The following is a 26377-nucleotide window of genomic DNA, read 5'->3' as shown; positions in this document are numbered from 1 at the left end:
TGTGCTCTTAATACCTTTCATCTGTTTGGGGTTAGTTTTGTATTTGGTATGTGCTTGGTGTCAACTTCGTTCTTTCGCACATGACTCTCCAGTTGTCCCAGCACCGTTATTGGGAGAACAGCTCTCTTCTCGTTGTATAGCCTTGGTGCCTTGGTTGAAACTCCGTTGGCCACAGATGTCTGGGGTTATTTCTGGCTCTCAGTAGCACCTTGTCTCTTGATTCTTGCTTTGTAGGACATTTTGAAGTTAGTGTGAGTCCTGGACTACGTGAAAAGGCTTCTGTACGGCAAGGAAAACCACCAACAGAACTAAAAGCCTGCAGAATGGGAGGAGATGTTTGCAAATGACACATCCAATAAAGGGTTAGGGTCTAAAGTATATAAAGAACTTAACACCAAAAAAAAAAAGCAAACAAAAAAAAACCCTTCCAGTTTAAAAATGGGCAGAAGACATGAACAGACATTTCTCCTAAGAGGACATCCAGATGGCCAGCAGACACATGAAAAGATGCTCCACATCACTCAGCATTAGGGAAACAAATCAAAACCACAGTGAGACACCACCTCACACCTCTCAGAACGGCCCAAATTAACACGGAACAACAGGTGTCCATGAGGATGTGAAGAAAGGGGACCCTTTTACGCTGTTGGTGGGAATTCAGGCTGGTGCAGCTGCTGTAGGCAACAGTACGGAGTTAGCTCAAAAAAGTTAAAAATAGAGTCGCCCTACAGCCCAGCAATTGTACTGCTGGCTATTTACTCAAAAAAGATAAAAACAAATTCAAAGGGATACCCGTGCCTCTAGGTTTAGAGCAGCATTATTTACAGCAGCCAAATTACGGAAGTAACCCGAGCGTGTGTTGCTGATGAATGGGTAAAGGGGAGGGGAGGGGTGTACACATGACATGCAACAATGGGCTATTTACAGCCGTGAGGGAAAAAACTTGGCCTCTGCAATGATGTGGATGATGCTGGAAGGTATTGCACTAAGTGGACTAAGACACCATAGGATTTCACTTGTGTGTGGAATTTATGAAACAGAAAGGAAAAAAGGCCAACTAAAAAACAGACTCCTAACTATAGGGAACAGATGCATACCCAAGGGGAGGTGGCCCGGCGGAGGGGGGGAAGCAGCCGAGGGGCCGGGGCACTTGGTGAGCACGGAGTGACCCGAAGTGTCGGCTCGCTCTGCGTCTGCGGTTAATACGACGCTATGTTAGCCACACAGGATTTTAAAGAGGGTGAGTCCTACTTGATGGTACATTTTCAAAGTGGTTTCGACTATTCTGGGTCCCTTGTGGCTGCCTATGAATTTTAGAAGTAGCCAGTCCTCACAAAGAAGTAGTTGGGACTTGGAGAGGAATAGCAAGGGAGGCTCAGCTCAGTTTGGGGAACCACGTTATGCCTTCTGATCCATGAACATGGGATCTTTGCACATTGATTTAGACGGTCCTTAATTTCAAAGGTTCTCTAATTTTTAGTGAGTAGATTTTGAGCTTCCCTTGCTAAACTAGTTCCTAAGGACTTTATTCTTTTGGGGGTTATTATGAATGGCATTCTCTTTATTTCAATTTTGGATTGTTTATTACAAATTTATAGAAATATGGTTGAGTCTTGGGGCACCTGGGTGGCTCAGTGAGTCAAACCATTGCCTTCTGCTCAGGTCGTGATCTCAGGGTCCTGGGATTGAGCCCCGCATCGGGCTCTTTGCTCAGTGGGGAGCCTGCTTCCCCCTCTCTCTCTGCCTGCCTCTCTGCCTACTTGCGATCTCTGTCATATAAATAAATAAAATCTTTTTAAAAAATACAATTGAGGGGCGCCTGGGTGGCTCAGCGGGTTAAAGCCTCTGCATTCGGCTCAGGTCATGATCCCAGGGTCCTGGGATCAAGCCCCGCATCGGGCTCTCTGCTTGGCTGGGAGCCTGCTTCCTCCTCTCTGTCTCTCTCTGCCTGCCTCTCTGCCTACTTGTAATCTCTATCTGTCAAAAAAATAAATCTTTAAAAAAAAAAAATACAATTGAGTCTTTACCCAAAGTACAATTCATATATAATATCCTGTTAGTTTCAGCTGTACATTTGTGACTCTATTTGTACACGGATCCCCGTGAGTCTAGTTACCTCCGTCACCGAAGTTACTAGAACGTTGTTGACCGTATTCCCTATGCTGTACATTGTACTCATGATTGACGTGTTTTCTAACTGGAAGTTTGTGCCTGTTAATCCGCTTCGTCTATGTACCGCCCCCACAGCCCCTCCCTCCCTCTGGTCCCCTTCTTTGAAGCTGTTGCCATTTTGTGTTTGGGGTTTTAGATTTTTTACAATTTTGTAGGATTTTTTTTTAAGATTTTATTTATTTGACAGAGACACAGCGAGAGAGGGAACAGAAGCAGAGGGAGAGGAAGAGGGAGAAGCAGGCTTCCCGCTGAATAGGGAGCCCAATGTGGGGCTCCATCCGGGACCCTGGGATCCTGACCTGAGCCGCAGGCAGACGCTTAACGACTGAGCCTCCCGGGCGCCCTGTTGTGTAGTTTTTTGAGGAACCTCCACTCCACAGAGCGGCTGCATCAATTCATGTCCCCACCAATGGTGCACGAGTGTCCCAACTTCACACGCTTGCTAACACTTTCCATGTTTCTCTTTTGATACTAGCCATTCTGACAGGGTGAGGTGGTCTCTCCCTGTTGTGTGTGGCCCTGGCGATGAGTGACGCTGAGCATCTTTTCACGCGTCTGTTGGGTCTGCTTTTCTTCTTTGGAGAAATACCTATTCAGATCCTCTGCCTGTTTTTTAATCAGGGTATCTGTTGTTGGGTTTTCTTATTGCATATGTTTTGTTTTATTGTTTTACGTGTTTTATCGCGTATGTTCTGTATGCATTTTGGGTATTCACCCCTCACTTGGTCGTGTGGCTCGTGGGTCCCCCTCCCATTCCGTAGGCTGCAGCCTTCATGTTTCACTGATGTTTCCCACCTGTGCACCAGCTCTCTGGCCCGATGCAGTCTCGTGTCGCCTTTGCCTGAGGAGACTCTGAAAAGAATGTTGCGAGACCGACATCAGAGAACGTGCCTGTGCTCTCCTCTGGGGGTTTTATGGCTTCGGGTCTCACATTGAAGTCTTTCATCCATTTTGAGTTTATTTTTGCGTGTGGGGTAAGGCAGTGCCCGATCTCGTTCTGCATGTTGTCCAGTGTTTGTCGGCGAGACCGTCTTTCCCCATCAGACATTCTTGCTTCTTTCTCACAGATTCGTTGACCCCCTAAGTATGGCCTTATTTCTGGACTCTCTCCAGTTCCACTGACCCGTGTGTCTGTTTCCCGCCAGAATCATACTGTTCGGGTCACTTTGATTATGTGCTTTGTAGTGTAGTGTAGTGTGGGCGCATGGCACCTCCAAGTTTTGCTCCTTCTCAGGATCACTTTGGCTATGAGGGACGGACAGTCAATCTCCATGCACTGATCTTGAACCCGCAGCCTTGCTGAACTGACGTTTCAGTCCCGATCGCTGTGCTGCTTTGAAGAGTTTGTCTTTGACTTCAGCATTTTTATAGACGCCCGCTTGTGGCTCTGCCTGCCTGTGTCCTAGTTGGAGTCCGTTGGGCTTCCCGATGTTTGGGAGCTTTTGATGCAGCTTGGAATTGTGAGCCGCGCCTTCTGAGCAAGCTTGCTCTGTCCTCCTGGCGTTCCCACAGTGGGGGTGTCCAGGCCGTTAACGTATTCCGCAGTTCCCGGAGACTCATTCGCATGTCTTTCCCCCGTTCTTTAGCTAGCATAGTCCGTGGTCCGGCTTCAGGTTCACCCATTCTCCTGCCCATTCAAATCTTCTGTTCACCCCTTAAAGTGAATTTCATCATTTCCCTGCATTTTGGATGTTCTCTCCTTGATGTGACCTTATCATTTGTGATAAGGACCTTATCATTTGTGATGTGACCTTATCCCTTAACTTATTCGCTCAGGCACACGTGTACCATGGCGCCTCGAAGTCTCTGTGGGGTGTGTCATCCTGCCACCTTCGTCAGCAGTTTCTGTTGCCCGCTTTCTTCCCTTACAGGGTAAATATAGTCCTACTTTCCTTTTTAATAAAATACTGTAGTAATTCTGGGTTCAGGGCCAACGCTTTCTCTCCTCTGGGGCTTTGCACCATTGCTTGCTCGTTTGTGGGACTGGCTAAGGTATTTTGGTGAAGTCTTCTGCTTTCCCTTGCAGTGTTCGGCCTCTGGTGCTCCCCCTGGAAAGTACATGGCTGTGCCCACAGTCACCCTGGCCTGCTCTCTGGGCTGTGGCTTCACGGGCTCTGTGAGTCTCCTCCCCGATGCCTTTGACCAAACCTCCACGGTCCTGAGAGCACCCTCAGGTTCAAACTTCCCCAGGTGCTACTGCAAGGCAAGTCAGCTCCTCTGGGACGAGACTGGGAGCTGAGCACTCAGTGGAGGGGGAACAGCAGCCTCTTCTGGAGTGGAACCATGGAGTGGAGCTGGGAGAGGGGCCCTGAGCTGGCAGTGGAACCACGGCCCTGAGCTGGCATACTCCACATGCTAGGCCCAAAGTAGAGTCTCCCTCCACAAGTGGAGGCTAATCAGAGGAAGGGAGCCCCACCTCACTCACACTTGCCTGGGACTCAGGCTCAGCAGCACGTGCCAGGATGGGATAGGAAATGCTAAGATCCTGGGGGCCCCGCATTCTTGGCTCAGCAGTCAGGTGCATTCTCTACCTTCGTGAGCAGGGAGAGGGGAGGCAGCAGCTTGGCTGCATCGGATACCACTGACTCTGCATTCTTTCGAACTTTGAACGGGGCACCTGGGTGGCTCAGTCGTGTCCAACACTTGGTTTCAGCTCAGGTCGTGGGATCAAGCCCGAGTCAGGCTCTGCACTCTGTGCAGAGCGTTTGAGTTTCTCTCCTGCCCCTCCTCCATGCGCACGTGCACGCACTCTCTCTCCCTTTCTCAAATACATAAATTAAAAAAAAAAAAAATAACTTGGCCCCAATTTCCTTGAATAGCTCTTTCTTCGCCCGTTTGCGCATCAGACCATTTCCAGGAGCTCTGAGTGTTGGTGGCATGATTTCCACCAGTTTCACTGGGAAACAGGCTTTCATTCTGAAGTCTGGCTGCCCTCACTCCTTTTCTTGCCTCCCCGTGGGGTTAGGCCCCACAGCCCCGTGTTGAAAACAGGCGGGAATAGATGCCTTTTCCCTGCCTCTGCCCCGGAGAGCATTCTGTCTCGCCACCGAGCACCGCGTTGGCTCTGAGCTTTTGTGTAATCTCAGCCGAGCTCATTTTTACTTTGCCGAGAAGTTTTTCACCATCTGAACGGCTGTTGGATTACGTCAGACGGGTCGTGTGTCACTCAGTACGGTCACACAATTTTTCTTGTTTAGCTTGTGGGTATGGTGGGTTCCACCAAATGGTTTTCAAGTGTCGAGCCATCCGCGCACACCTGGAATAAATTCCGTCTGGTCATGGTCGTGTAGTGCTTTTTATACAGTGTCAGACTCGATCTGCCAGTCTGGCACTGAGATTTTCTGGCCGAAGTTCATGGGCGACACCGTCTGTAGCTTCTTGTTTGCTGCTTGTTTCTGGCACCGTCTTTGCTTGGTTTTGGTGCAGTATTTGAATTTGCCTCAGGAGGTGAGCTCGGATGTGCTCCTTCGCCTCCCGCTTTCCGGAAGAGACCGCTTCAAACGGACGTTGTACTTTGCATGCTTGGGGGAAGTGGCCGGTGCACTCTGGGCCTGGAGTTTTCTTCAGGTAAGCTCTTAAATGCGAAATTAAATGTCTTTCACCGTTCCAACACTGTTCAGACCATCTCCTTCATTTCGCTTGCTCGAATTTGGTGATTTTATTTTATTTTATTTTTTAAGATTTTATTTATTTATTTGACAGAGAGATGACAAGTAGGCAGAGAGAGGAGGAAGCAGGCTCCCCGCTGAGCGGAGAGCCCGATGCGGGGCTCGATCCTGGAACTCCGGGATCATGACCTGAGCTGAAGGCAGAGGCTTTAACCCACTGAGTCACCCAGGCGCCCCGAATTTGGTGATTTTAATTTGCTTCTTGCCTCCAGGGATTTCAGACATCGCCCTGGCGCTCCCAGAAACAGTCTCGCCCGGCGTCTGGCACCGTGTGGCCCGGTCAAGCCAGCGCCAAGCTAAGCATCCAGACACCAGCGCACTCGGCTACTGGGCACTTGTCCTCTGTCCTCTTCAGGTTGTCAGCCTCATTAGGGCTTGGTCGGTCTTAAATCCCCACAGAACCATCGTGCTTCATTGATTTTCTATTTCCACTGTCACTGATTTCCGCTCCTGACTTCATTATTTCCTTCTTTTTGGTGCTTTCGGTCTTATTTTGCTCTTCTTGTCCTCGTTCCATGAGGCAGGAACATCAATGATGTTGAGGTCTTGCCTCTCTCTGATGCGTATACATGCCCCTTTGGCTGCATTACTGCAGACCACATACTTCGATGTTTTGTATCATTCTTATTCAGGTCAGTTCTGTGTTAAAAACAAAGTCCGCCCCCTTCGCCTCCGGATCACTCACGGGTGTACAGCTTTCTTCCCAGCATTTGCAGGGTTTCCTGTCATCTTGCCGTGACTGACCATGTTGGAGTCCACTGTGGTCTGAACACAGGGCCATGATCTCGGCTGTTCTGGACATGCGGATGTGTTTTCTGCCCGAGCTGTGAGCTCCCTCGGGGGAGGTTCCCTACTTAGAACACAGGAGCGCCCCGCGTCGCTGCCCGGGCAGCCCGTGGGGGCGGTGGTGGGTGCGCTGTGGCTGTCCTGCCCCGCCTGGCTCCCTGCCCAGTGGGGGTGCGGTGGGTCGGTTGTTGCGAGGCCGGAGGGGGGCCTGCAGCCACACCTGCGGCGGTAGCCTCCCCGCAGCTGCATCGGCCTCTGCCCCGCGTACTTTGCGGCTCTAACAGGCCGCCATGAGCGCATCTGGGACGGTCACGCCTCCTAGGGGACTGATCCCCACCTCTGGCTCGTCCCGCAGACTGTCAGTCCGCCGGCACCACGCCTCTGCTCAGAGATCTGCCTTCTCAGACACGGCCCTGTGCAGCGCCCTCATTTGGCTGCCGCTTGCCGTTGGGCTGCTGGCCACACCGTGTGTCTGCTGCTGCCAGCCCACCTACCCCGGTGACTCTAAGTGGTGACTTTCCCACAAACAGCACATGCTTCCGTCGGCCTTTGGTGTCCTCTCTGCCCGTCTTTGCCTCCCACTCTGCGCACATATGTGTGCAAAGTACTCGTGTACTTTGTACAATTAGCCTCCTCACGTTTGTGTGTGTTAAGGCCCAAAGCCGTTTTGTTGTCTTCCTGTTCACTGTGTTCCTTGTTCTTTCATTTCTCTCATCCCGCTTTCCTGTGGACTCTTTGAACATTTTTTTTATACATTTTATTTATTTATTTATTTGAGAGAGAGGGAGAGAGCACAAGCAGTGGGGAGAGGGGGAAGCAGGCTCCCCACTGAGCAGAGTGATGCGGGGCTCGATCCCTGCACCCTGGGATCATGACCTGAGCCGAAGGCAGAAGCTTAACCGACTGAGCCACCCAGTCGCCCCTCCTGTGGACTTTGACCATTTAAAAGGACTCTATCTTGACTTACATAAAGTGGTTTGGGGTGTGTCATCTCGTTTTGTCTTTTTTTTTTTTAAAGATTTTATTTATTTACTCAACAGACAGAGATCACAAGTAGACGGAGAGCCAGGCAGAGAGAGGAAGGGAAAGCAGGCTCCCCGCCAAGCAGAGAGCCCGATGCGGGGCTCGATCCCAGGACCCGGGGATCATGATCTGAGCCGAAGGCAGAGGCTTTAACCCACCGAGCCACACAGGCGCTCCAGTAAATAAAATCTTTAGAAAAAAATCCTCTTGAGTGTCAGTTGGTGTTAACGTTTGTTTCGTCGTCACGCACACAGCTGGCCACTCAGGAGGAGAGCTTGCTCTCTGTCCTTCCCGTGCTCCTTCTTCCCTCCCGGTGCCCCAAGAGGCTTCCCTTATCATGTCCGTCCTGGTGGAGGGACATGCTTTCCCCAGGCTTGTGGGGCACTGGGCGGGGCCGGAGCCCTCAGAGTCCCCTCACTCAGGGTGCATTTTTCCGTCGCTCCTGTGCGCATGCACAGGCACACGGCCGAAGCGGGGGTCTCCTTCTTGAACGATGCTCACTTTCAATGCCTGGAACACAGGGTGCGCTTCCTTCCAGCCGAGCGCTCTGGACCAGAAGAGCACTGCGCTTGCCCTCGGCGTTCCCTGTAGAGCTCGCGCTCGTCTGGCTGCTTCCATGATCTCGTCCTCAGTGCTCAGAGCTTACAGCTCAAGTGTCCAGACGTGGATTTCCTTGGATGTACCGTATTTGGGATTTGCTCAGCTCCTTGGATCTCTATGTCTCTGTTTCTGGCCGTGTTGGGGAGCTTCAGCCATCATTTGACTACTCTCTCCTACCGCTTGCTCCTGCTGCTCTTCTGGGGCTCTGGTTATGTGAACAGCAGATCTTGTGTTGTTACCCCCAGATTCCTGAGCCTCTGTCCAATTTTCCCCAGCGTTTTCCTTGTTGTTGTTGTTGTAAACAGGTTGAGTCCTTTCTGTGGACCCATTCTCAGCCTCACGGGGACGTCCCCTGTCATTTCGGGCCACAGATAAGCCACTCAGCAAGTGTTTCATTTCAATGAGTCTGTATCATGCTGTGATTTTGGTTTTCTTCTGTTATAATGCCTCTTTCTTTGCTGACATTTTCCATTTGCTCCAAGATAAACTGTTATTCCTTATGGAAGTTTTTCGAGCATGACTGATTGAAAGTCCTTGTCCGATAATCCCAGCATCATCGCCTCCTCTTGGGCATCAGCCAGTTCCTCTTTCTTATTCTGGTTGTGCCCTTCCTGGGTCTGGGGTTTCCTTGAGTTTCCTGGTAGGACGGGGGATTTTTTTATTGTCCCCTGAACAGTCGGGCGGTTTCGGTTCACATTCTGTCTTTTAGCAGGTGGCTGTCCTGTTCAGGCTCGCCAGGTGGGTCCTGGGCTGCTCTTGTGGCCTGTGGTTTGAGTGGCAGTGGAACGTGCAGAGGTCCTTGCTGGGCCATCCTGGGCCTCTGGCCAGGGGCTGGGGATCTGGCCCTTGAGGAGGACTTCCTGGGCTGAACGCCTGTTGTGGGCACCCCTAACCAGTGCTCAGTTTGGGGCATCTTGGTGGGGCAGGAGGGCCAGTGAGCCGGGTGGGGAAGGAGTGGGCCTCTCCCAGATCCTCCTGCCAGTTCTGGCAGACCCCCTAGAGTCGCAGTGGGACTCCAGCTTCACTTGGGGATGAATACACCCCCCGGTCCTTTTCCTGGTAGCAGCTGGGGGCAGGGCGGGGGGAGGTCAAGAAACGTGATCCTGAACCCCCTTATGTGGGGCTGCTCTGTTGTTCCTCCAGCCCTGGGGACCCTAACCATGTCACCTCCCTCTTCAGGTGCCAGAGTTGTTTTGGTTGTCTCTGATTTCCTGCATTTATCGGCAGTTGGGCAAAGAGACAAAGCTAGGCCAGGAAGCAGACAAAGCTAAAAGGCCCTCAGGGCATGCTGAGGGCTTTGGGTTTCCGGAAAGTGTGTGCAGGCCAGATAGTAGGGGTCGGCAGAGCAGTGGGGCTGTGAAGGACTCTGCTCTGCTGCAGCACCAGGGAAGGGCCATGGAGGAGGCCACTTAGAGGAGTCTGGGAGGTGCGGATGAAGGTGTGGGGAAGGAGAGGAAGAGGAGGGTCCCGGTCCGGGATAGATGAACAGGAATCCAGCGTTTCCAGAGCCTGAGAGGGGTGCAGGATGCCGGCTCAGGCTGGGTGAGGCGGGGCTGCTGCCTAGCGAAGGCAAGGGGGTCAGCTCCACCGTGCGTCCCGGGCGGCGCACGCAGAGACAGGGTTGGGGAGACGCCCCGCCCCACCCCCGCGACAATGACCGCTCTGATTCCCTGCCCCCGCCCAGCTCTGGGTGGCGACAATGGTCATCTGTCTCCTGGAGCCGGAGCCTGGCACTGGGCGGGTGCGAGCGCGGGAGGGCCGGGGAGGAAGCAAGGGCACGGCTCGGGGAGGCTCGTGAGGGCTTGCGGCTCTGGGGTGCGGCGGGGGCGGCCGCGGAAGCGGTGGTGGGGGGGCGTGATTCTCCTCTCCCTCCGCCTGGTGTCCGGGAGCCGAGCTGCGGGGCGCCCCCCAACCCTAGCCTTCCCGCAGGGCTCGGTCTCCGGTTTCCATGGAGCCGGGAGGCGGTTGCCACGGAGACCAGCGTGCGACAATCAGCCAATCGGCTTGGAGCTGCGGCTCCGGCTCACCTCCTGGATGGAGGCAAGGGGGCCGGGGGCCGGGACGGCGCCGCCACCTCCCCCGGGGCGCTGAGGCCCCTGCGCCCTACGCGCCGGCGACCCTTCCCACCCCCGTCTGTTCCAGGCCCGGCTTAGGGTTGATGTTCCCTGGGGTCCGTCCAGCTTTCGACCGGCCCCGAATCCCCTGGCGTCCAGAGGGGAATGCTGCAGGAAAGGCGGGGCCGGGTAGCGCGGAAGGAGGGCAAAGCCCAGGTCGGGGGAAGGAGGAAGGCCGCCCCCCGCCCCAGCCGCTCTGCAGTGCTTGGGGCGCACGCGCACGCTCACTCGGGGCGCCGGGCAGGCGGGGCGGCGCTGACGTCATCCGATGACCCACCCACCCCCTACCCCCTGGCCGAGGGGCGGTGGCCGCGCAGGCTCCGCCGGACAGACGCACGGACAGACCGGGCACCGAGGGAAGGGCGCACGGTCAGGCCATGCCCGGGGAGGCTGCCCGCACGGAGCTGCTGCTGCCGGAGGTGGGCAGGCCCGGGCCCCGCACAGGTGAGGCCTCGGGCTGTGCCCCCTGCGTCTTTCTCCGCCGCCCTGTCCCTGCCTGTCCCCTCTCTAATCCCTTTCCTGCCTGTCCCCTCTGTCCTTCTCCCTTCTCCAATCACCCCTCCCCCCCAACCCCGTCCCCGCTCCGGTCCTTCTGGCGCCCTGCCCTTTCGAGCACCTGAATGCTGACCGCCGCCCCCCGTCCCGCCCTGCAAGTCCCAGCTCAGGACTGCGGGGAAGGGCAGAACCGGGGTGTCCTCCAGGAGCGAAGCGAGGGCCTGTGAACATCCCAGGGCTCCATGGCTCTCGCCGGCGTCCCGCCCTCTGGGCCGCCGCTGTTGCCCCATTGTCTGTGAGGAGCGGCGGGCCCTGAACAGAGGTGGGGGGTTCTTCACTGCACCCCACCATCAGGGGCACCCGCCCCTTAGAGGCCTGAAGTTGCCTCAGGGCTGGTGGCCTGGGCAGCTGGAGCAGGATTGGAGCTGGAGTGGGGGGAAGCCCGGCGACAGGCTGTGAGAGTGGGAGGTCTGATCCCCTGGGGGAGCAGGTCTGGGGGCAGGGCCCTGGGGCGTACAGGCAAACATCACTGGAGAGGCAAGGTCAGCAAGTGCGGGTGGCAGCTGAGGGTGTCTACCTGGGTCTGGAGGGACCAAGAAGGGTGGCCATGAGTGACCCCTAGAGGGCCAAGGGCACCTTGCTGTGGATCAGTCACCTGGGAGTGTCACCGGAGCTGGGTCCAGGGGCCTGGCCTCCCTCTGGGGTCCAGTAAAGCTGGTGGAGGACTAGGACTCCTCAGACGCAGGTCTCCGGCTGCTTGATGACCTTGAATGCTTATAAAAACCTTTGACTTTTGACTTCCCTTTCTCATCCCCCATGGCCCGGCTCTGCCCTCTCCCTGCCCCAGGAAGGGAAAGCAAGGGGACCACCCGCTCTGAGCCTGGTCTCCTCCCATCCCCACGCACCACACCCACCTCTAGGCATTCGGTGTCTGTCACACGGCAGTGGACCCAAAAGACCCCTTCTCAGGATCCCCTGGCCACCTCAGAATCGCAGTAGTGCGGCCCCAGCACCCGAGGGACCGTCCCCCATTGCTGCAGGCCAATGGGCAGCAGAGGGCACTACCCCTTCGTAAAAGCTTCACCCCTAATCCTGGCAGATTTTTGACTTTTGCAGATAGCTGAGGCACAAACGTACTTGTGGGGTGATCATGGGTAGGGAGCAGGAGCCCCCCTGAACGGGTGGTCGGGGCCCAGGCAGCCCCTGTGACACAGCCCTGGGACCCGCTTGCATGTTCCTGGCAGGGGGAGCCCTTCCAGCCCCGTGGAGCGGCTGCCACCACGGAATGGCCCGGCTGGCCCTATCGTCCTGCAGCCTGTCCCCCACAACTGCCCTGTCCCACGGGACCCCACCCCCACCCCCACGCTCTCCAGCTCGGCCTCTGTGGGACATGCAGCCTGAGGACGCACACACAGTGGCCCCACTTCTCTCCTCCGTGAGCAGGAGTGAGGGCAGAGCCAGGTGGCACCCCCAGAGGCTGGCCCTCAGGTGTGGGCAGCAAGGAGAGAGACAAGGCCAGGAGGCAAGACCCCCACACACAGGAGGTGGGAGACCTAGGTCATTACAGGGCCAGCGGGATGCAGGTGTCCTGCCCCTGGGGGTTTCCAATGCAGGAGGTCAGGTGAGGTCACTCGCCAGGTCCCAGCCAGCCAGTGTCCGCAGACGGGTGCTGGTCCTGGCCTCAGGATGCGTGCCCCCCACCCCCACCCCCCGGCCCCAGGCTGTTCCCCTGGCGTCACACCTCTCCAAAATTCTCCCCCAGACACTCCTGGAGGGTGCCTCCCCCCCTCACACCCCTCTCTTTCCACAGAGTCGTCCTGTGATGTGGCCGTGGCCACCACCCCAAGAGGGGACCGGCTGGAGCACTGTGCCCTGACCCCTGGACCCAGCGCCCTGGCCCTGGAGTTTCTGCCCAGCAAGCCAGGCGCCCGGCCCCCGCCCGAGGGAGCCAGCTGGGATGCAGGCCCGGGTGGCACCCCCTCGGCCTGGGCAGTCCCCACAGAAGGCAGTCCCAGCCTGGGTTCCCCCGAGGCCCAGCCTGCTGGCGGCCCTCCCCCAACCACCCTGGAGCCCCGGATAGTGATGGGCGAGGAGACCCGCCGGGTGCCCCTGCCGTCCAGGGCAGCCCTTCCAGAGCTCAGGGACTGGGAAGGTGGGCACCCCAGCCTGGACCCACCCCCCGAGTTGTGTTCTCAGGGTGACCCTCCTGTGCCTTGCCCTGCCCCAGACCCTGACTCCTACTTCACACCACCCTCCACTCCCACCGAGACCACCTCTGCCCTGCTCCTTGGCCCTGGGCCCTGCAGGGAGGCCCGGGAGGCCCCGGCTGAGCCAGGGGACTCGCCGCCCGCCTCGCCATCGGGCTCCTACATCACGGCAGATGGGGACAGCTGGGCCTCGTCCCCATCCTGCTCCCTGAGCCTGCTGGCCCCGGCCGAAGGGCTGGACGTCCCCTCAGGCTGGGGCTTTTCCCCACCGGGCTCTGTGGCCGATGAGCCGGAGCTGCCTCCCGCGGGGCCCCCGGGCCCCCCATCCCCGGAATCCAGCGTCTCGGCCGATAGCAGCTCTTCCTGGGGCCAAGAGGGCCACTTCTTTGAGCTGGACTTCCTGGCCAACGACCCCATGATCCCTGCCGCCCTCCTGCCCTTCCGAGGCAGCCTCATCGTGCAGGTGGAGGCGGTGGAGGTGACGCCCAGAGCCCCTGAGGAGGAGGAGGAGGTCCCTGTCCCTGGAGGGGACCCAGCCGGGGAAGGCGAGGATGACAGCACGTTCGCCTCCTCCCTGCAGTCCCTGTCTGACCTCTCCATCACCGAGGGCATGGACGAGGCCTTCGCCTTCCGGGACGACACCTCGGCGGCCTCGTCCGACCCCGACTCGGCCTCCTATGCGGGGGCAGATGACGAGAGGCTGTACAGCGAGGAGCCCCACGCACAGCCCGCCGCCCTGCTCCAGGACACCCCCGGCGAGCCCGCTCTCACCGTCTTCGTGGCGGGGGCCGGCCGAGCCACCGATAGCCAGGAGCCGGGCGCCCAGGTCCTGGAGGCCGGCCAGGCCTCCCCTCCTCCCACAGCGCCTCCTGCCCCGCAGGAAGCCCCGGGCCTCACCGGGGAGAGCCCCTGGGCCTGGGGGGAGGACGCGGGCTCCATCTCCGGTCTGGCGCCTGCTGCCGTGGGCACGGCTCAGCCCCGATGGGAGGATGATGCAGCCTTAGGCCCAGAGTCTTGGACCTCCCCGGAAGAGGGAACCCTCGCTCCAGGCCTAGACTCCCTGCAGAACCTAGAGGAAGAAGCAGGCCACAGCCCTGACTCTGAGGCCGCAGCTCTGTCCCTGCAGGACACCGGCCTCCCCTCAGGCCAGGCGCCCACCGCCACAGTCAGCCCTGTGCCCCAGCCAGGGGATGCGGACAGGACCTTACACCATGGCCCCGACTGTGAGGCCACACCTGTGTCCCTGCAGGATGCAGCCCTCTCCTCAGGCCAAGGGACCCCTGCCGAGGCCAGGCCTGAGACCCCGCGGGTAGATGCAGGCTGCGCGCCAGGGATTGACCCTGTGGTCACTGCAGCCCAGCAGGAAGGACGAGTGACCTCGGAACTGAGGCCAGCACCTGAAGAGAGGGACACAAGCTGCACAGGAGGCCTGGAGCCTCCAGCCCGGGACCAGGCCCAGCTGGATGGACTGGAGCCAGCTGCAGACGCCGGGGTGCCCTGGACCTCATGGGGCACCTCCAAGCCTGCCACGGGGGCCCTAGACTCCCCCAAGCCTGCCACAGAGGCCACAGACCCCCTTGAGGCCCTGCAACACCCCAGGCCTGCCACAGATGCCGTGGAATGCCCTGGCTCTGACACAGAAGCCACAAATTGCCCCAAGCCTGTCATGGAGACCACAGAATGCACAGAGACTGCCACAGAGGCCCCGGAATGTCCACCATCTGTCACAGAGGCTACAGAATGCCTGGAGTCTGCCACAGAGGCCCTGGAATTCCTTGAGCCCACCTCAGAGGCCCCAGAATACCCTGAGTCTGCCACAGAGGCCCTAGAACATTCTGAGTCTGCCCTGGAGACCCCGGAACATTCTGACCCTGCCATGGAGATCCTGGAATGCCCAGAGCCTGCCACGGAGGCCCCAGACCATTCTGAACCTGTCACGGAAGCCCCGGAATGCCCAGACCCTGCCATGGAGGCCCCGGAACATTCTGAGCCTGCCACGGAAACTCCAGAAAGCCCAGAGTCTTCCATGGAGGTCCCAGAATGCCCACAGCCTGCCACGGAGGCTCTGAAACATTCTGACCCTGCCATGGAGGCCCTGGAACGCCCAGAGCCTGCCACGGAGGCCCCAGAAGACCCAGAGCCTGAAACGGAGGCCCCAGAACATTCTGAGCCTGCCACGGAGACTCCGGAATGCCCAGAGCCTGCCGCGGGGGCCCCAGAACATTCTGAGCCTGACCCTGAGACTCCGGAATGCCCAGAGCCGGCCACGGAGGCCCCAGAACATTCTGTGCCTGCCACAGAGACCCCGGAATGCCCAGAGCCTGCCACAGAGGCCCCAGAACATTCTGAGCCTGTCACGGAGACTCCAGAATGCCCAGAGCCTGCCACGGAGGCCCCAGAACATTCTGAGCCTGCCACGGGGGCCCCAGAAGACCCAGAGCCTGAAACGGAGGCCCCAGAACATTCTGTGCCTGCCACAGAGAACCCAGAAAGCCCAGAGCCTTCCACGGAGGCCCCAGAATGCCCACAGCCTGCCACGGAGGCTCTGAAACATTCTGACCCTGCCATGGAGGTCCTGGAATGCCCAGAGCCTGCCACGGAGGCCCCAGAACATTCTGTGCCTGCCACAGAGAACCCAGAAAGCCCAGAGCCTGCCACGGAGGCCCCAGAATGCCCACAGCCTGCCACGGAGGCTCTGAAACATTCTGACCCTGCCATGGAGGTCCTGGAATGCCCAGAGCCTGCCACGGAGGCCCCAGAACATTCTGAGCCTGTCACGGAGACTCCAGAACGCCCAGAGCCTGCCGCGGGGGCCCCAGAACATTCTGAGCCTGACATTGAGACTCCGGAATGCCCAGAGCTGGCCACGGAGGCTCCAGAACATTCTGAGCCTGCCACGGAGACCCCAGAATGCCCAGAGCCTGCCACGGAGGCCCCAGAACATTCTGAGCCTGACACTGAGACTCCGGAATGCCCAGAGCTGGCCACGGAGGCTCCAGAACATTCTGAGCCTGCCACGGAGACCCCAGAATGCCCAGAGCCTGCCACGGAGGCCCCAGAACATTCTGAGCCTGTCATAGAGACTCCAGAATGCCCAGAGGCTGCCACGGAGGCCCCAGAACATTCTGAGCCTGTCACGGAGACTCCAGAATGCCCAGAGGCTGCCACGGAGGCCCCAGAACATTCTGAGCCTGCCACAGAGACCCCAGAATGCCCAGATCCTGCCACGGAGGCCCCAGAACATTCCGAGCCTGTCACGGAGACTCCAGAATGCCCAGAGACTGCCACGGAGGCCCCAGAACATTCTGAGCCTGCCATGGAGGCCCCAGAACATTCTGAGCCTGCCACAGAGTCCCCAGAACATTCTGAGCCTGCCACGGAGACCCTAGAATGCCCAGAGCCTGCCACTGAGGCCCCAGAACTTTCTGTGCCTGCCACGGAAGCCCCAGAAGCCCCAGAACCTGCCACGGAGGCCCCAGAATGCTCACAGCCTGCCACAGAGGCCCTCAAATGCCCCAAGCCTGCCACGGAAAATCCAGAACTTTCTGAGCCTGCCACAGAGGCCCTAGAACACTCAGAGCCTGCCACAGGTCCCCCTCAGTCTGCCATGGAGGCGACAGACCCACCCAAGCCTGCCTCCATTAGAGAGGAAGTAGCTGAGGGTCTGTTGGCACCTAAGCAGGAAACCTGTGCCAGTGCCTGTGTTTTTGCTGGTGATGGAGCCAGGCCCCATTTTCCTCCAAAGGAGAACCCAGGGGGTGAGAATCAGGGGGCTGGAGGCCTCGGTGGATGGCCTGTGGGTGGACCCCACAGTGCTAGGAAGGCTCCTGGGGATAGTGGCCCAGAGGTAGATCTTGCTGCTCACCCCAAGGTCGGCCCCACATGGCCCCAGAGCCCAGCAGAGGAGGGAAGAGCCAACCCCAAGCCCCGTTCTGTTGCTGCGGCCTCAGAAACTGGGCTGGCTTCCTGCTCTGAGTCTCCCCCAAGGTCTGTGGCCAGGCCTGGCAGGGGCTGCCCCAAAGAGCCTGCCCCCACCACTCCAGCACCCTCTTGGCAGCTGGAGCCCGTGCTGGGCCCAGGCAGTGGAGTGAGGGCTCAAGTAGCCCCCGGAAACCCCAGCTCGTCCCCACCACAAGCCCCCGAAAGCCCTAACAGGGGCGTGCCCAGCATGACCCGAGACAGGCCCCTCGGCCCAGAGCCCGCGGTTCCTGGGGTCCCCACAGAGGCAGCCCCGTGCCCCATGGCACCCCTCACCCCCTGCCCTTGTCAGGGACCCAGGGAAGACTCGACGGAGGGCAAGGAGCCCCTGGGCTCCCCAGGCCTCCAGCCGCCACGGGCAGGAGCCCAGCGGTCAGTGTCTGCCTTCTCAGGAACCACAAAACCTCCTGGGGCTGGGCATCGAGTCAGCCTCCCGCCCCACTCCCCCCTCCTCAGCCCCAAAACAGCCCCCACGGGGGACACCCATGCCAAAGACCAGGCCTGGCGGATCTCGCCCCCCTGCCAAGTGCCTCCTGGCCCTCGAGGGCTCCCAGCCGCCGAGCAGCAGGACGACCAGGACAGCCTGGAGGAAGGTGAGGGGGGCCGAGGGGCCGGAGCAGTCCCGAGCCGGGGTCCAGCGGGGGCAGGTGGGCAGGCTGTAGCGATGAGTTACGAGGCAGAAGCCATCCTCACGCGCACACGCCCCCACCCCATGCCCAGACTCGCCCCCGAGGGCTCCGGGATCCGGCCAGCACTCAGACAGCCTCGGGGAGTCGTCGGCGGAGCTGGAGGAGCAGGACCTCTCGGGAGTGCAGACGGCACAGTGCCCAACCCAGGTGCCGGTGTGGGATGGGGGAGGCTGCAGCCCTGGGAGAGCTTTACCCCACCCTCCCTTGGGTGCTCAGACCCTGTCCTCCCCAGGCCCCCGCAGGCGGCAGCAGCGAGGAGACGGTGGCCAAAGCTAAGCAGAGTCGCAGTGAGAAGAAAGCCCGAAAGGTGGGTGGGTCCTGCCAGGGCCACGCCCTGGGGAAGGCGCCTGCTGCATATGGGGACCCGTCACACCCAGTGGCGGACAGACGTCACTGGTGGGGCCATCAGGTTGTGAAACCGCTGGGGCCAGAGCACCACTGAGACTGTGCCCACAGCTGGGGTCCGGTACCCCACCCTACACCTGGGGGGCGGGTGTCCCCACAGGCTCTACCCAGAGCCCACAGAGGGTCCCCTAGAGTTGGTGGCAGAGTCCTTGTTCTCCCATCAGTGTGCTCTCTCTCGGGCCTACTCGCTCCTCCCCACCCCAGCCTGGGATCCCCAGGCTGATGCCCAGGTCTGAGCCCTCCGTGCCCCCAGGCGATGTCCAAGCTGGGCCTGCGGCAAATCCAAGGGGTCACCAGGATCACCATCCAGAAATCCAAGAACATCCTGTTTGTCATCGCCAAGCCTGATGTCTTCAAGAGCCCAGCCTCGGACACCTACGTGGTCTTCGGCGAGGCCAAGGTCTGGCCGGCCGCAGGGTGGGTGGGGTGGTGACCCGGGGCACGGGCTGGGCACCTGGGGCATGGGCTGGGCTGACTGCTGTGCCCCTGCAGATCGAGGACCTGTCCCAGCAAGTGCACAGAGCTGCTGCTGAGAAGTTCAAAGTGCCCACGGAGCCGTCCGCCCTGGTCCCAGAGTCTGCGCCTGGGCCGCTGGTGAGGCCTGAGTGTGAGGAGGAGGAGGAGGAAGAGGAGGAGGAGGTAAGAAGCAGGGACACTGGGGAGGGTTGGGGAGGCGTCTCATGGCTTTTCCTGGGGTGGGGGCTGCCCCAGAACCTGCCGGCTTGCCCCACTCCAGGTGGATGAGGCAGGACTGGAGCTCCGTGACATTGAGCTAGTGATGGCGCAGGCCAACGTGTCGAGGGCCAGGGCCGTGCGGGCCCTGAGGGACAACCAGAGTGACATCGTCAACGCCATCATGGTGAGTGGCTGGGCCCCCTTGGCCTCCTGCTGCTGGCCCTGCTGGGACCCTCCCCAGCCTGCTCTCTCTGTCTCCTCTCTCTGCAGGAGCTCACCATGTAGCCAGGAGCGCCCTGACTGCACGGCTCCGTCCCTGCCCCCGGCTCTGCTGCTCAATAAACAGGTGTCTCCGCACAGCCTCTGCTCTGGCTCCTCCGTGCTGGGCGGTGCTCCGGCCAAATGGGATTTGTGGAGGGGCGGAGGGGCGGAGATGCTTCCTGCAACCGAGCAGACTGCCCCAGAGGGTGGCAGTCTGGCCCCCCCTTGGGGGGTGTGGCCTTCCCGTAGCCCCAGAGTCTGGGAGTGCTCTCCCCACCATGTCCCCAGAGGGCGGGATCTGTCCAATGACTCCAGGAGGTTGGGGGGGTCCATCCCCCCTGCTCCCACCGTGTCCACGGTGCCCACCCTGCCCAGAGACAGTGAGCAGGCACCCAGCTGTGGCCCAAGCATGGGCCTGGGGGCTGGGTTTGGGAAGGAACTCCCCAGACTGGCGGGCTCTGCAGGTTTAGCCAGGGAAAGCCGGTTCCTGGGTGGGGGGAGGGGCAGCAACCAGCCCCCACAGTTCTTGGCCCTCCTGGCACCAGTTCTGCACTGGCTGTCCATGCTCTCCGTGCTCCCTCTCTCCAAAGTCCAGGGACCCACAGAGGTGGGCCCCTGGAGAGAAGGGAGCGGCTCCTGCCGTCCACACAGGACACTCAGACCTGGTTCCATAGTCCACCCACCCTGGACTGCCTGCTACCGCCACTCACACCCAGGGTGGGCTGGCCCTGCCTGGATGACTTCAGCTCTTCCAGATGCTTCCAGAGCAGGCTGATTTGCATTCATGTCTGGAGACCTACCCCATTCCCCTTAGCTCTGCCGGCCTGGGTCCACGACCAGCTCCTGGACACCCCACGCCAGAACCAAGTCTGAGAGCCTTCCTCCCATCCTGACCTGCTCCTGGCCAAGAGCCAGATCCCACCCCCCCCCCCCCCATAGCCTCACTGGGAGTCCAGGGCTCTGTCCTCCCTTCTCAGGGACCCCAGCATACCCCCACACTCCGTTCGGGGCTTCCCACATGTTGTTGGGGGTCTCCCAGGACAGAGGCACCTTCTAGGTAAGGAGGCTGTCTCCAGGGCCACCCCTGCCTCCCCATGTGCCAAGGGCAGGGGAAGGGCCCAGCTCAGGGAAGACCTAGGAACACGGCGCCACACTGCCCCCTCCCTGGGGCCCCTGGGCTCTAAGATGACATGCTCTTGGCGGGGGGTTGGGTAACAAGTTTGCAAGGGAGACCACCTTAGTGGCAATGAGACTGAGGACTGGGGGACTCAGGCGAGAGGCCGAAGGCAGGTGCCACACTCAGGAACCCGGAAGCCACTCCCAGGGGCGAGGACCTAACACTCGCACCAGCATCCAGGCCCCCTGCTGCCCACCCCAGCAAAAGCCCCAATCCCGTCCTTCCGGTTTGCCGCGTCGAGCACCAAAGGGTAGCCAGCCCCCAGGCCACAGTGTCTAGCCCAGACGTGCGGTCCGGCTCCCACCCCACGAGACCAGAAGCACGCTGGGACCAGAAACGAATTATTCACATCGCAGTAAACTTCTTTGAAGGTCTCTGAGAGTTTCGACAGGAACGTCGTGTGCAAAACCGAAAGGACCCCCGGGACCCCTCTTGGAGCAGGCCGCGGGCACCGGTGCCCGGGGCCGGTCCTTCACAGTAGAGGGTGCAGCGGCAGGCCCCTCTCGGCGCCGTCAGGCAGAGTCCCGGTCCATGCTGCAGCCCAGAGCCTCGATGTCGTTGCTGATGTCCGAAATCATGCGGTCCCACTCGTCCCCTTCCGAGGGCGCAGATTGGTCGTCGGAGCTGCCTGCGGCCCTGTTCCCGGTGCCCGTGGAGGTGGAACTCAGGGCCCGCCGGTACCTGCCAAAGCTGTCAGTGATGATGCCTCGGCCGTCCTTCACCCCGATGGTCTCGAGGAAGTTCTCGAAGTGCTGGCTGTCCTTCTCTGGGATGAAGGGCCGCAGACCTATGGACACAGAGTGGGGCTGACGCTGGGCCTCCCATGGGGAGAACGGGTCTGCCTGCCCGGCCCGCCCCGCATCTGGCCCAGTCCGATGGGCGCCGCGGGCCCACCAGGTCCCAGCACTGCAGCAGGTGGCTGACCCCATGTCCTCCCTCGGGCTGGCAGAAGTCCACCCACAGGCCTGGATGTAGAACAGAAGGGGCCAGCTGACCTCTAGGGGCACCTCCCACTTCTGCAAGAATAAGCCAGAAAGGTACAGAGCTGGTGCTTGGGCCTGGGACCCCAGCCCTAGCTGCTCTGACCCTGGCGGGGAGGCCACAGGGTCGGCAGGAGCTCAGACCGGATGCAGCAGGCCAGGCCTCCTGCCCTACCTCCCAGTGAGTGGCGAGCCCTCGGGTGGCTGCTGCTGAGGGTATGAGCCACCCCCTTGGATGGTGGGGGCAGGGCCCAGGAGCCTCCACCAGCCCCCCATTGGCCCGTGCAGTCTCAGCACGTCAAAGACACGGCCACCCAGTCACCCCAGGGTGTGGGCAGGTGTGCAGCCTGGCCACCCTGCCCACCCAGCTCTCAGGGCCAGCATCCCAACGGCCAGCGCTTCTACCCAGAAACAGGGTCCACTTCTCCGCCCAGCAAATTGCTGGTCACCCACCGAAAGCCCCTAGAGAGCCATGCCCCCCCCCATCCCCATTCCATCACCTGCTCCAGGAGCGATGTTCCAGGCTCCCACGGGCAGCTCCCATCCATCACTGGGAAGAGCTCTGGGCAGCGGATCCCTGGCGGAGCCCCCTACGCCAATGCCACACCCTAGCCCCCACCCCTAGGCTCACCAAGCAGCAGGAACTTGCGGCTGTCCCCATACAGCTGTCGCAGGTTGATGCAGAACTCGTGCACGGATGCCCCGTCGCGGTAGTCGTGCAGCAGCGCGGCGAACTGCTGGATCTCCTGGGAGGACAGCTTGGTGCGCAGCTGCCCACGGGGGCGGGGGACAGGGGTGCGGCGTGAGCAGCGCCCACCATGCCCCCTGCCAGCCCACGCAGCGGCCCCCACTTGACCCAGGGTGCCCCAGGGAGCGCGCCGGCAAGGAGCCCAGGGACACGTACAGAGCCACGTGCGGGTCCCAAGGGTGGGCGGGGGCGGGCAACAGTTGTCCCCCCCACCCCTCCCCCACATGCCTGCACCCGCCCCGCCCGGCCCCGGCTCTGAGCCTGGCAGCACGCACCGTCAGCATGTAGTCCTGCAGCAGCTCGGTGGCCGTGGCGCTCAGCTCGCTGTCGCTGGCCGTCTTGGCGTGCGGTGCCGTCTGCATGCAGAAGGACAAGGGCGAGACGCCGCCTGCGTGTGGGCACTCGGGGAAGGAGCTGCAAGGACAGGAGCCGTGGGCACGGGGCTCTCACGCCCCACCTCAAGGCCCGGGACCCCCGCCCCCCGAAGAGCTACACTTCCGGCCGGACGCCCACGTGTGCGTGGGTGGCCGGCGGGGGCCGGGGACTCACAAAGCGCTGGCTTCCGTCTCGTACGGCTCCTTCACGTCCACCTTGGTGGAGGAGTCGTCTGTGCAGGGGGCGGGACACAGGCTTCCGGTTACGCGCGGGCGGAGGGGCCCCGAGTCCCGGCCCCCGAGTCCCAGGCCCCGCACCCCACGAGACGTGGGCCCTGGTGGGGGACCTGCAGGCCTTCTTGGGCAGAGCTGCCCGGCCCCCAGCGGCAGCCTCAGGCAGCCCCCAACCGGCTCCCCCTGAGGGGGTTCTCGACCGGCACCACCTGTCACAGGTGTGGGCCCCAGCGCAACGCTCAGATCTTCGGAGGACGCTCCAAATAGGGGACTGAAGGGCACTCCCTGAGGGCCAAGGATAGGACAAGGGCCACTTGGGGCTGCCGCACGGTGTCCCGGGGCCCGGGTCACTTTGTCTGCTCACTTCAGACAAGGAGTGGGATCCCAGAGGTCGGACAACTTGCCCAACTGCACGGGGTCGGCCGAGGGCAGAAGGTCAGAGGCAGGGCTGACCCCCAGCCTGGACCCGGTGGGCTCCACGCAGGCAGGGAGGCGGGACCTTGGCATGCCTAAGCTCCTTGCACCCACGAAGAGCCCGGGACACAGCCGCCACTCAGGAAACACTGGTCGGGGACCTTAGGTCCGCGTGACACAGACCGTGGGAGGCACAGACACCATTCTGCGCCGCTGCTGAGCTCGCGGAGTCGGGGTAACGGGAGCATGGGGCGCTCCTCACGTGTGGAACACGGGGCTAAGGACTCCGCAGATTCAGAGAAGGGGGCGGCTGCCACGTGCCCGCACCCGGCAGCCTCAGTCCTGGAAAAAGCCCTCACCCAGTAGCTGTGAGGTCTGCAGGTTCCTCCCCACACACACACCCCTCCCCCCACCCCTGTTCTCAGGCAGGTGAAGGGACTTGAGCTGAGAAGGCCATCCCCGCCCGGGACGTGGTACAGGAAGGCACCGGGCTCGCCAGGGACATAAGCAGTGGGGTGTGGGAACAAGGCACTGGTGCAAAGCCACAGGGACGGGACAGCATCACTGTGCACCCATACTCACGTACCACTGTGCAGGGACAGGTGGTGGGTGGGTGTCGAGGCCCCGTCGAAGATGGCTCTGTCCAGAAAGTCGATGGTGGACTCCGTGTACACGATCTGGAAGACCTGCCCCAGCAGGGAGCACAGCTCCTCCGCAGCGACCTGCCGTGGGGACAAAATTGGGCCTTCCTGGGCAGCTTGCTGGCCCCCTGGCTCCTCAGATGCCCTACCATCACCCGCCACCTGGTGGGCCACGAGGGGACCAGCCCACAGCTGGGAGGCTCTCTGGACCCGAGGGGGCCAGGTGTGTCCACCGCCAGCCCTCCCGTCCCCCTCACCTGCCCACCAATACGCTGCCCCCGCTGCAGCCCCAGGCTCGGGGACGGCACTCCCAGCCTGGAACACGGCTCACACACGTGCTGTTAAGGCAGGGTCCCCTCTGACACTGGCCAGTCACCAGAGGGGCCTGCCGTGAGGACAGGCCGGGGAGGCAGCCCCATGAGGAAGAACTGCCGGCTAGAGGGCAGGCAGAGCCAAGGAGGGGCAGTGATCAAAGGGTCCCCGAGGCGGGAGGTCCCCCCTACAGTCTTATAGACAAACTACACACAAGGAAGGGTCTGGGTCAGGAGATGGGAGGGACCAGGTCAGTGTGGGCGGGGCCTGGACTGTGGGGCTGGGCTGTGGGGCGGGCCTGTGGTAGGCAGGGCCTGGGTCAGCAGTGGGAGGTGCTTGGGGGTGCGGATACAGGAAGACCCCAGGCAGGTTGTGGGCAGGACAGGTGCCTGAGTCCCAAGTCCCGCCCTCTACTCACCTTGCTCTCTGCGGCCAGGATCACCAGGCAGCAGGCCTCCACGGGCCCCACTCCACTCTCTGACAGGGAGACTGTGGTGAGGCCTCTGGAACTTTCTGCACACAGACTCTGGCTGGGAGAGATGCCAGGGTCCTGGGCTGAGAAGTCAACAGCGCAGCAGGTTAGGGCAGCTGTGGGAGCTCCACAGCCTGCTGCGGGCAGCGCCCACCTGGCTCAGGCATACCCCCTCGCCCCCTCAGCTAAGCTGCCCCCGCCCTCACGCTCCTTGGAGGCTGCGCCGGCTGTGCTCCCTGAGAACCATCGCTCTGCAGGAGCCCCCGGCATCCCCGCCACGGACACTGCGCGGATCTTGGGCTAGGACACGAAATACCCAGTAGTCAGCTGCTTTTGGTCTACACACAAGACGGGATTCCCAGGGTTCCACTTGCAGGAGCCATGGGCATGAGTACAAGCCTGACAGAAGGGGACCCCGAGGTGTGTGGGCCCCAGGGTGTGAGGGGGCAGAGTCCAGGACAGGATGTGAACCAGGCGAGCCCTGGCCCACGTTTCTAAGGCTCTGCACCTCCTCGGACAAGGGCAACCCCGGGCATGGCCCGCAGCAGGGAGGGAGGCTCCCGCCCTGGGATGCGCAGGCACATCAGCTCGGCAAACTGGGGAGCAGACTGGGGAACAGGGTTGGGAGTGAGGCCTCCCATGCCCCCACGCCGGGCTACCTCGCAAGGCTACCTCTGGACACCCCCCCTCCTCCCACACGGAGGGCCCCTGAGGCTCAGACGTGGCTGGGAGCTGGCAACCAGGCAGAAGCCACCCTCGGGACAGGTGTGCCTGCAGAGCCCGGGGCCAGGCACCCCGTGAGCCCCACGAATGCCACCATCAGATCCAAGGACTGCACCCCCACAGCCACGGGCCCCCGGCACCGAGCACGTGAAATGCGGCAAGTCCCCACGGTGCCATATGCAGCATCTCAGGGGTGGCACAAAGAAGATGGGGAACATCTTGTTAATGACAGTCACGTTGGTACGCATGGACACGAAGCGCTAAATAATAACACTGATTTCACTTGCTTCCTTCTCCTTCTCCTTTTCCACGGCTACTAGAACGTTTTAAGTAGCTCCGGGGCTGTTCTCAGGTCAGGACAGCCCCACACAGCGAGGACAGGCTGTGTCTGAAAAGCTCCCATCTGGGCCCTGACCACAGTCCCCCAGCTGCCCCCACAGCCGTGGCTTCAGACTCCTACACCCATGGAGACACCCTCCTCGAGATGTCCGCTCCACCCTGCCCTGCCTGGACAGCGGGTCGCCCGCCACATGGAGCCCCTGCAGCCAGACCCAGCCCCACACACCCTCCCCTCCCCGCACTGCCCTGGGCACCAGCGAAGCCTGGACCCACAGAGGCGTGCGCGTGGGGCTGCGCATGGTGGGCACTTAATAAACGTCAGGGTCACGGCCAGTGAGCTGTGGGCCACCACGTGCGTGACCTCATACGTGGCACGTTGGGGCCACGGGGCCACGCAGGCTCAGGGTCGCAGGACCTCGCTTTCAGGGCCACCCGTGAAAATGAGGACGACGCCCACGACACAGGGATTCCTTCTCTCCCTTTAACTCAGAAGCCCTCAAAGCTCTGGGTCCCCATTTTCATCTCATTTCGCAAAGGATCTCCCATGGAGCTCATTCTCTCCCTCCAAAATATCTGTTACCCCTTTCTTAGCAATTTGCTCTAAAGATGAATGAGGATACGCGTCCCACTGCACAACAAACCTGCGGGGGGCCCAGCCCCCCACCCACCGGCTTCCATGCCTGCAGGCGCTGGTCAGAGGTCAGTCTTCCCCGTGGCTTTCTATCCCTCAGGATGCCCCAGACCTCGGGCCTCCTGTCGGACCGTCCACTTCCCAGGCTGGCTGGCCCCGCCACCACCCCGCTGGGGCCCACACCGGTCACTCAAGCTCTGTGCTCTGGAAACTCCACCTGCGAAGTGGGAGAGCATGGCCCTCCTGCCCGCTGAGCTGG

At 60.9% G+C, this 26377-nt stretch overlaps 2 protein-coding genes across 10 annotated transcripts in view; one reads left to right on the top strand and one right to left on the bottom strand.

Moving 5' to 3' along the window:
* Window positions 1–10619: 10619 nt before the first annotated feature.
* Window positions 10620–19171, top strand: NACAD (NAC alpha domain containing). 4 transcript variants are annotated; one of them, XM_046021661.1, is made up of 9 exons: window positions 10620–10807; window positions 12669–14616; window positions 14665–17636; window positions 17764–17879; window positions 17965–18039; window positions 18391–18537; window positions 18630–18776; window positions 18874–18996; window positions 19083–19171. In XM_046021661.1, the coding sequence occupies exons 1-9, from the start codon at window positions 10741–10743 to the stop codon at window positions 19095–19097; spliced, it is 5610 nt and encodes a 1869-aa protein (XP_045877617.1). In that variant the 5' UTR covers window positions 10620–10740; the 3' UTR covers window positions 19098–19171. The 4 variants fall into 4 exon arrangements, with proteins under 4 accessions (XP_045877617.1, XP_045877619.1, XP_045877618.1 ...); XM_046021663.1 differs by having other exon boundaries at window positions 12669–15337; window positions 15518–17636; XM_046021662.1 differs by having other exon boundaries at window positions 12669–15457; window positions 15518–17636.
* A 1416-nt stretch (window positions 19172–20587) lies between these two features.
* Window positions 20588–26377, bottom strand: part of CCM2 (CCM2 scaffold protein) — a 44178-nt gene continuing 38388 nt past the window's right edge. For all 6 annotated transcript variants that reach the window (XM_046020945.1, XM_046020947.1, XM_046020948.1 and 3 more), the window contains 6 exons: window positions 24372–24508; window positions 23587–23722; window positions 22528–22585; window positions 22254–22392; window positions 21862–22000; window positions 20588–21037 (listed from right to left, as the gene is read on the bottom strand). In XM_046020945.1, coding sequence (XP_045876901.1) covers window positions 20763–21037; window positions 21862–22000; window positions 22254–22392; window positions 22528–22585; window positions 23587–23722; window positions 24372–24508 — 884 coding nt within the window. In that variant the 3' untranslated portion in view covers window positions 20588–20762. The remainder of the gene's footprint in view (window positions 21038–21861; window positions 22001–22253; window positions 22393–22527; window positions 22586–23586; window positions 23723–24371; window positions 24509–26377) is intronic.

This window comes from Meles meles, chromosome 10, assembly GCF_922984935.1.
Source record: "Meles meles chromosome 10, mMelMel3.1 paternal haplotype, whole genome shotgun sequence".
NCBI classification, from domain to species: Eukaryota; Metazoa; Chordata; class Mammalia; order Carnivora; family Mustelidae; genus Meles; species Meles meles.
The sequence above is the reverse complement of the archived record's forward strand: the minus strand, read 5'-3'. Positions and strand labels throughout refer to the sequence as shown.

Coding starts and splice junctions, on each gene's coding strand:
- NACAD (XM_046021659.1), top strand. CDS start 10,741: ATGCCCGGGGAGGCTGCCCGCACGGAGCTGCTGCTGCCGGAGGTGGGC. Junction 18,538..18,629: donor TGGTCTTCGGCGAGGCCAAG/GTCTGGCCGGCC, acceptor GTGCCCCTGCAG/ATCGAGGACCTGTCCCAGCA. Junction 18,777..18,873: donor AGGAGGAAGAGGAGGAGGAG/GTAAGAAGCAGG, acceptor GCCCCACTCCAG/GTGGATGAGGCAGGACTGGA.